The 9,753-nt window shown below is 39.8% G+C and overlaps 1 protein-coding gene across 1 annotated transcript in view; it reads right to left on the bottom strand.

The window, feature by feature from the left end:
• Positions 1 to 16: 16 nt before the first annotated feature.
• nadka (NAD kinase a) overlaps positions 17 to 9,753 on the bottom strand; it is a 34,100-nt gene continuing 24,363 nt past the window's right edge. The window contains 4 exon segments of the mRNA XM_079676387.1: positions 17 to 2,103; positions 2,514 to 2,596; positions 3,057 to 3,214; positions 7,515 to 7,614. Coding sequence (XP_079532513.1) covers positions 1,956 to 2,103; positions 2,514 to 2,596; positions 3,057 to 3,214; positions 7,515 to 7,614 — 489 coding nt within the window. The 3' untranslated portion in view covers positions 17 to 1,955.

The following is a 9,753-nucleotide window of genomic DNA, read 5'->3' as shown; positions in this document are numbered from 1 at the left end:
AACATGAGGATACACATTTCCTTGTTTAACTTTCTCTCCGTTTATTAAAGTGCTCTGGAAAAAGAAATAGCAGGATGCATATTACAAACATTAAGAAAATTAACAATACAAAAGTCTGAGTTACAAAAGTGAAAGGACTTTGAGAAAAACCGAAGTCACAGCGCAGGCTTTTTGCACAACTTGGGGATAAGTGGGAATTAACAGCCCAACATTGGAAATGAACTGTTATCATAATCTGTTTTGACATTTATAATTCTATCTAAAAAAAATTTGACTGAAAGTTTGAATAAGAGTTTTGGAAATTTTGAAAATCAAAACTGCTAAAACATTTGTCAATAAAAAAACTACTTAGGAACGTGTTAATGTAAAAAAAAGTACCAAATACATTTATTTTCAGCAATGATACATTGTAAACTGGTTAATAAACATATAGACTTTACAAAATACATTTTATTCAAGCGTCGCATATTTACACAGTTAGGAATGATTGCCTTTTAGAGCTGGTTGGTCCCTTGAGTTCATTCAACAGATGACACCACTGTTTGTTGAGCCAATTCATATCTGTATATATTAACACTTAGACATTTTATGGGATCAGATATGTAAGGTGAGCCACCTTAAAGACTGCACAGCGGCAGAATCTGAGAATGTTAGTTCCTCAACACACACAGACCATTAAAACCCCCCAGAGCCCACAGTCTATAAAACCTACAGAGTTCAGCTATGGCTTCAATGTCATTTGAAAAACCAGGCGTTAGAAAGACACTGAAGACAGGGGAGTTGTGGTCTCTTCCCTCGCATTTCTCCACGTCAGCGCATTGACTCCATGGCTGTGGGACTTTGTGATACACATTTTAGAACTGTCAATGCGCTGCAGAGAGCAAAGACAACCTGTAGTTAAAATGGAAATGCACAGATCACACATCTGTGCATGTGTGTGATTACATCACCACCCTGATGTGAACCTTGAATAATGATACTATATCTGCACATTAATGATACCAGTGTTTAAGGCACAGTCTGTACACTCGGGCCAGTTTTGCCCACTATGTACGTCAATCTGTTTCCCAGGATGCACCAAATATAGTGTAAGACAACGTTTGTCATTCATCCATGACATCACATCCTGACTTGATAAACAGATACTGGGAAAGTTTGATTCAACATTTCTTTCTTCATGAGAGTTGTAACTGATCTTTCTACTGAAAGCATTAGCTTCTTTGTTTATAAAGTAATAGGAGTCCCTGCCGTCCTTCTTAAAGACTGAAAAGTGCTAAAACAGACCAACAATGGTATTACAATAACTTCAACAACTGACCTTCAGACTTTGAGTCCAAGTTCATCCCAAAGTTGCTTTTACATCTGATAATAATTTAAAAATCTACATGACCTAAGATATACAAACTGCTTTTTGATTTGGAAAAGGCTCGTTTGCACAGCAGACAGATGGAAACACATTGGAACAATTCTTGACAGACAGGGGGCCAAACTCCATTCAAAAGTCCATCATTTTAATATGCTTACATATCAGACAATGACCTAATATATAATTGTTAAGTACTCTATAGACTGGATTTTTTTGTCGATGCACATCCTACATTTTCCAAATACGGGTGGGCGTGGATGGACGGAGAACATGGAAACTTTGATAATGTCAATATGCTGCAATGAGAATTGAATAGCTAAGAGTAAAAAGACTGAACATGATTCCGCCTCAGCTAATGCTCCTTCAGCATAAGACTTGCTCAATTCCTGCATACAAATACCCTAAGACCCCATGCTTGGAATATTACTATGGAGCAACGTCTACTCTATTAAGAGCAACATTATTTTGATAGACTTCTTGAATGGAGTTTGGCGAGACCTTCAATCCATAAAAAAAAGAAAAGGAAACGGCACAGAGCCAGATCGGGCCTCTTGACACTGAGGAAGATTCCTCAAGGACGCCTCGTGCCTCAGAACTCTTCATCCTCCGAGCTGAGTTGGTTCTGCTTCTTCCTCACGTTCCAGTGCAAACACTGGGCCAGGCTCTCGAACCAATCATTGACCGGGTCCCGGAAACAGATGGAGGGAACGGGGAAGCAGGAAGTGGTGATGGTAATACTGGAACGGGGAAGAAAGAAAAAAGAACAATCAGAGAAAAGGTCTTGTGTCACAATGAAGAAAGAAAAGTCCAGGTACTTGTAATGATTGATAGAAAGAGGAGGTGTGGACATCAGTAACTTCCCTCGGAAGCAACAATGGGCCTGTTTCAGTGCGCTGCAATGACTCCACTGACTGGCAGCTCATTGGGCGAAGCAGGAAGGAGATTACCTCCAGATAAGTTACAAAAAGGAAGACGCTGGGCCTGACGCAGAGGGACTCTCCGGGCCTTGATACGGTTACACAACAAAGCTGCCAGTGTTGAGCTAAACTTATTATCCATTACGCAATCTCTGGGTTCTGTTTTGCTTCATTAGCTCAGTGTCTGCGTGTGCGTGCGTGCGTGTGTGATGACCAGTATGTGGACTAACCTGTCTCCGTGACAGATCTCCTGTCTCTTCCTTCCATCAAATGACACCCAGGCTGTGTTTCTGGCATCACGAGACAGCATTATCTATTACAAACAGACAGAAGAATGCAGAAAGTCAAAGAAAGAAAACATTTTTATGGTTTTAATTTACAAAAGAGACAAGATTATGTTTTCTATCCTCCAAAAACTTGACTTGTTACGTATTCTTTCTTAAATCAAAAACTTTTAATGATTTATTTTGTATAAATCATTTATGATCTCACCCAGTAAAGCAACATTTTCTTTAAAAGAATGCAGACAATTTTTTTATGGTATTACATTTATTTCAAGCAACTTACAATAAGTGCAATAAACCATTAAGATACAAACTCAGAATAGAAACACAAATGCAGATATATATGCTTTGAATTAGCCAAACTATTGTAAGTGTTGCTGCATTAACTTCAGATTTGCTTAAAAAAAACATGTTAGTTTATTGGCAGTCGAAACTGATTCCTCAGTTAAAATGCGAGTTGTACTTCCTGAACAGAGTGAGCGTCAGTACCTTGAGCTCCACCCCGGCCGGCACCACGATGGGTCTGAAGGAGAGGGAGTGGGGGCAGATGGGGGTGATCATGATGGCCGGGACGTTGGGATGGATCATGGACGCTCCGGCTGCCACGGCGTACGCTGTACTTCCTGTGGGGGTGGACACTATCACTCCTGAGGGGACACAGACGGCGAGTTAAGGCAAGATGTAGAGTTCACAATAAAAGCATCTCCACAAAGGTTTAAATTAATTAATTAAAATGGCACAAAAACACATTTTATGTAAATACATCCTAATGAAAGCTAAATTGAGTAGATATAATTTTGATTATCATTTTCATTAAAATCATCAATTGTTTCATGACTCATTTAGACAAGGAAGTGAACATTGGACACTTGAGTTGCAAACATATTAACAGTGTGACTAATTAAAAAAGGCGGGTGAATAGGTTTTCCTTACAATAACAATACTGCAACAGATTTAAATGATATAACCAACATGTTTTTAACAACAACAGAAAATCCTAAATCTGCTGGAACAGAGGATCAAAAGATAAATCACATAACTTCAAAGGAATTGGAAAACTATCGATTTGCCTTAATTCAACTTTTCATTGCAAGATTTTATTTGTGTTTTTTGTCAACTGATAATGTAAAAACATTTTCATAAAATAAAAGTAGCTTCCCCTCTGTAGAGCTCACATCTTTACTGTTCCAATCACAGCTTGGGATTCATTTTTATATAATGGTAGGTTCATTTATATATTCAGTTATAATTACGTACCTTCAAATGAAATATATAATTGTAGTTATGGTCAAGAACACACGACGCGAGTTAATATATTACACGCAGTATTGATTGCATAGGAAATGTTCTGAGTAACTAGAAAATGCGTGCGAATGCTGTAAACTGTGAACATTTGTTGCTGAATTTAGCTGAAAATGCAGAAAAATAAGAATATTTTATTAGTTGAATGGTCTCTGTAACTGCTTTTAGCTACAAAAACCAAGTAAGTGTGTTGCTGAACTTAGCGGAGAAATAAAGAAAAGTTAAACGATTTGAATCAAATTGTTACATCTCAAATGCATTGCAATGACTTTGTTGAACACTAGAAAGTGAAATGTTAAACTGGAAGAGGAGGAAAAATAGTGAAGAAGCTTAATATTTAAAAGAAAAGGTTTTAAAAAAGGTATAAACAACAAAATGTATAGCCTCAATGTCCTGAAATAGCTGAATAAGTTAATAGTTGAATGGTTTCTGCAGCTGAAAGTAGGCCGAAGGAGTTAGATATTAAATGTAAGTAGTAGTGAATGAATGTATATTAAGAAGAGAAAAGAAAGTAAAAACACTTTGAAAAGCAGCAGAATATTTTAACTGCAAACTTTTGAACTAAGACCATACGTCACCAATAATGTATAAAATATGTGGAACATGTTGACGTCAGTATGAAGTCTCCATCAGACAGAAAAGAATAGGCTGAGACAGTCTGTTTTTCAACCTAAGAGAGGTTTTCCTACAATTCAAGCATACAATGATGTCCCAGGAGTGTAGGGTTTGGGAATTATGGCAGGTTTAAAAACACATTTCAAGCTCTCCTCCACTCGAATAGTCCATTCAGATCTAGCAAGTTCTACTTTATGATATGACTGCCTGCTTATCAAAGGACCTAAACAATAAGCATTGCTTGGCAACGGCGTGTGGCCGCAAAGTATAGCGCAGTGTTATGCATATGTTTATATGGGGGGTCAAAATCCCATGCTCATAAAATGCTCATATTTTTTTTTCTTCATTCCCCACGTCCCTAAATAAATAAATAAATAAATATACTAATTTTAGGAAAAGTAAGGAAGTTTGAGCAGTGTGGGTTTTATATTAACAGAGTTACACATATTTCAAAACGCGAAGTGTAATAGCTGCAGTTTGCCTCCCTGTCAGAATGACAAAGGTCCTCAGTGAAGCACAAGCCCATGTTTCTCACTATATTGTAAGTACAACTTGTTAAAAAGATCAGTTCAATGCAACTAATGTCGTCTTAGCGTTATTGCATGATGTTAAAATTGGTTTGCCATGAATTTAGTGATGGATTGTAAACATTTGAAATGTAGCATTCAAGTGTTTCTCAGTTACAATGTTGTTGTTTTAATAAATCAGACACTGATGGTGCAGTACTGTACCTCTTTATACAGTATAGGCATATTTTCCCTAACAAATTGTTTTTGCGCTGACCAGGGGGTACTTGGCTGCATTTCTTTTTCAAAGGGGGTACACTATTGAAACAAGTTTGGGAACCACTGCTCTAGATGATAGGAAAGGAGGTTTCAAACTTCCTTTATAACCTCCTTTAGCTTAGGAACCACTGGACCTCCCTAACCGAAAGGAGAGGAGAAAATGCTGCCCCACAATGCCTTGCAGCCGCAGCATTCGCCGTCACACAACAGTCGGACGTTCACGGAAACAACCGATTATGACGGAGAAATGATATCATGAAAGTTACGGTGCCTATTAAGCATTTTAAAACGTATGTGGTAAGTTGCCAAAGTGCTTTGTTTTGAGTGTTCATCAGTATTATAATCAAAAAGAGAAATGTGAACGTTAGTTTTTACTGAAATGATCAAATAAAGTCAACATTTCACAGTCTTTACTGAGCTGTGTGGGGTTTGTTCAACTTTTAAAAGATGATTGAATGGTGATATACACAGTGATAGATGTTAAGGACTAACGTTTATAATAAATACATTTGTATTTATTTTAAGATCTTTTCATAGTTCATACAATAATACGTATTGGGATCATTTGTATTAATGTGGACCGGAGGGAGAGGGTGACGAGCATAAGTTTCACTTTCCTTTTTTATTTCAATTCCAATTTTGGTCATGAAGAATATGTTTCTCTGTTGTCCACGTTCATAAAGCATAAAGCAACAGCATCAGAGCACGGTGCAGAGTCTCTAGATGAGTTTACATTAGTCCGTCGTTGTTATTATACATCCATGTTGTAGTCCGCTATAGAAAACTGTAGTTTCCATAGTTTCCCCACAGCAGCAGACGCACATTCATGACGTCCGCTGGCGCATCATAAACACGTCGGATAGTGAAAGTGCAGTCGAATTCTCTAAAGTACCGCAGTCTCTTCTCCTAAGTCCTTTTGAATTCTCCTATCGACTATCCCTTAACCCCGTGACGTTTCACTTGGAGGTCAAGGGATAGATGATAGGGTTAGAGGTTAGGAGCTGATTTTTGGATTATCCGACCGTTACCTAGGTGTGACATCACGCACTCTAAGCCTCAATGAGCTGCGCAATACACACTAATGTTAAAATCTGAAGAAGGCCCCTTTACCAAGCTCCAACTAAGTTAAATATCTCAAAAAGTGTTATAGCTGAATGTCTTGTGATAATTTTAAAATTGGAATGAAGTCTCTAGCTGAAAGTATGTGGAAGGAGTAGCATTTGGCGCACGGTGTAGTCAAAAAGTATAACATATTTTGAAAAAGTTGAAAGTTTCCCATCATGTGCTGAAAAGGCTGAATATTTTTGACATTTTAATGGTTTCTGTAGCTGAAAGTAGGCTGAAGTTATTGAGAGCCAAACTATTTGGTGAAATAAGAAAAAGAAGATGACATTTTAGATGATTAAAGAAAAGAAGAACTATAGTGGAATGCTGAAAACAGCATTCACAATAACTATTAAGCTGCATGAACATTCCTATACAAACTCAATGACCTGACACCAAATGTATAATTTATATTTAGAAGCTATCAAGATGGTAATCTTTTATATTCTTTGAATATTTTCACCAAGCCTCAATTCTTCCTAGACATATTTTGAAGGAGAGTCTAACAGAACAATCACATAAAGGCAGTGCCAGCAGGGAGGAAGCTGCCAGCGGGGCAGGGGGTGTTTCTCAATGTCGAGGAAGGCTCCTCCAGAGCCACTATTTCAAGGATGCTACGTCATCGAGTCCCGCCGAAGGACTTTTCCAATGACCAGGATCCTTGGAAGTCTACCGAGGCCGGCGTCCTTCGTTGTGGGAAATCTCGAGGCTGCACATGTGTAGACTCCGCGGTCTTAAAATCCCCACAATGCTTTGCGCACGGACCAATTTCCAAATCGTTGGCGGAAATCGCGCTCCATTTAAGGCGGGGCCTCGCATATGATGCACACCTGCTAGCCTGTTCCATCATTCTTCGTTTTCCGAGGCTAGGAAGGATTCTTGCCTCGCTTCTGAAGCAACTGATTCTGAGGTACATGTGCTACCAAGCAAGCCTCCTCGACATTGAGAAACACCCAGAGACTCTCGTTCTTATCTCCTGATCATCTGGTTCTGACCGGTTTCATTTAAATATCACTCAGGTGAGAGAGCTTGGCAGCCTCTGTACTGATGTGATTTAAGTGTGGGCAGTAGACTTGGTAAAAGAGGGCGTAACGCTAACAGAGCAAACTTCATGTGAGAGTCACGTTTGTCTTCCACTCACCGTCCCCCTGCACTGTGGTGATGAGGTGTCCGTCAAGGAACAGGTCCACATTGGAAAGGTACGAGGAGGGACCTCTGTCCACCACCACCTCGTTCAGCACCTGAAACACACATGCTGGCATTAACACTGTGTGCACTGGATGAGACTCTCCTTAAAAGGGTTATGGCTAGAAAGGATCCGTCTAGTGTAAATATGACGTCACGTTCTCGTTGTAACTCTCGTTCTAATCGGAGCGGCTCGGAAACACATCTACAGCAGTAACATGATGCAACATACACATTAATGCAGCAGCAATATTAATAGAGAAACATCAGACATAATAGTGAAACACTGAAAGGGAACATTTTATTGCACCAGGAGCTATCTTGGGACTTTTACTGCGACAACGTTGACTTCATAGGCGGATTTTGCGGGGGGGCAGGGGGGGCATTGCCCCCCCTGGTGGCTGAAATATGTTATATCATTACTAAATCTAAAACTGTTCCAATACAAATATTTTGTATATATAAATATTTTAATAGATGTAATAAAATGATTGTTACAATACAAATCTGAATAATATCATGTTTTGTTTGAAATAATTTCATTTTTGAGCAGTCGCATGTTGTGACCATAGACTGTATATATAAAGGGTTGTGACGTGTGTGTGTGTGACGTGTGAAGTTAAGGACACAAGTTCCCTCACTTTTTTTTGTATCCAAGTGATTCAGCTATTGAATTAGCAGTAATGGATATTCGGCGATTTTTAAAACGTCCAATTTCGTCTTCAGCTTCAACAACAGAAGAGCCACCGACTGAGCCTAACTTTACCAACCAGCAGCCGTCACAATGTCAAGTGGCAGACACGCAAACGAGCAGCTCTGGATTAGCTAACGTTAGCCCCACAGCGGAGAGCTCTGGATTAGCAGGACCAGCTAACATTAACCCCACAGCAGGGAGACCACCGGCACCGGGGCCGTCAGTGGGTCATGATGATCTTGGGGAAAAGCACAGCTGTCCCAAGCAGCCTACTTTATCCGATTTCCCCTCAAAAATGTTTGGGAAAACGAAACGATCATTTTCCACGTACTATTACAAGAACTATCCCTGGCTGGAATATTCAGTACGAATTGATGCCGTCTTCTGTTTTTCATGCCGCCACTTCCAGACTGACAGCGGTTTGGAGGATTCCTTTAGAAAGGGCCTGAGTGACTGGAAAAAACTAAGCAGCAAACTGGAGAAACATGCACAATCCCAGGCCCATCTGAACTGCATGGTTAAATGGGATAACTATAAAGTGACTGCATCTTCTGGATCTATAGCAGCGAAACTTTCCCGAAGCCACAAAGATTCTGTTGAGAAGAACAGATCTTATTTGTGCAAAATTGTTGATATTGTGAGGCTGTTGTCCAAACTCGGATTGCCTTTTCGTGGGCATCGGGAGGGAAGCGAGTCAGAGTCGCGTGGAAATTTTCTTGAGGTTTGTGGATTTTTCTCCAAGTATGATTCTGCTTTTAAAAACATGCAGTCCAACTATTTCAATGCTACTAGCCCGGATTTCCAGAACGAAGTCATTGACATATGCGCTAACTTAGTTTGTGCAGAAATTGAAGAGAAAGTGCAGGATACTGGATTTTTTTCTATAATTGCAGATGAGGCCAGGTCTTGCAAAACGGAACAATTATCAGTATGTATCAGATATGCAGAGCAGCTTGAAATCAAGGAGCGTTTTTTGTGTTTTATTGATTGCTCAGCATCTCGCAACGCGGCTGGGATTGTGGAAGCAATAAACAAAGGACTTGAGATGTGTGGACTGAAACATATCCCAGTTGTTGCCCAGAGTTACGATGGTGCCTCCGTCATGTCTGGTCACGTTTCTGGTGTGCAGCAGCGCATCAAAGAGACCCACCCATACGCAGTGTACGTGCACTGCATGGCACACAAACTAAATCTGGTGCTTATGGAGTGTTGTGCTGTCAACCGCAGCGTGAAAACATTCCTGAACGTCATTGACAAACTCTACTCTGTATTTGCAGAGCCGTCAAACCATCATCGATTAATTGAAATGCAGAAATCACTGAATCTGAAACAAACTGAAATAATACAGCCAAGTGAGACAAGATGGGCGTACAAGTGGCGATCTGTGAATTCCGTTAAAACTCACTACTCTGCAATTATAGGGTGCCTGAGAGAAATGAGTGACGAGGGAGACAAGTGGTCTGTGGAGGCCAGTGGCCTTTATGCCCACATGACCAGAATG

This window comes from Notothenia rossii (assembly GCF_949606895.1).
Source record: "Notothenia rossii genome assembly, chromosome: 4".
Classification (NCBI taxonomy): domain Eukaryota; kingdom Metazoa; phylum Chordata; class Actinopteri; order Perciformes; family Nototheniidae; genus Notothenia; species Notothenia rossii.
This window is presented reverse-complemented; position numbering and strand designations above follow the sequence as displayed.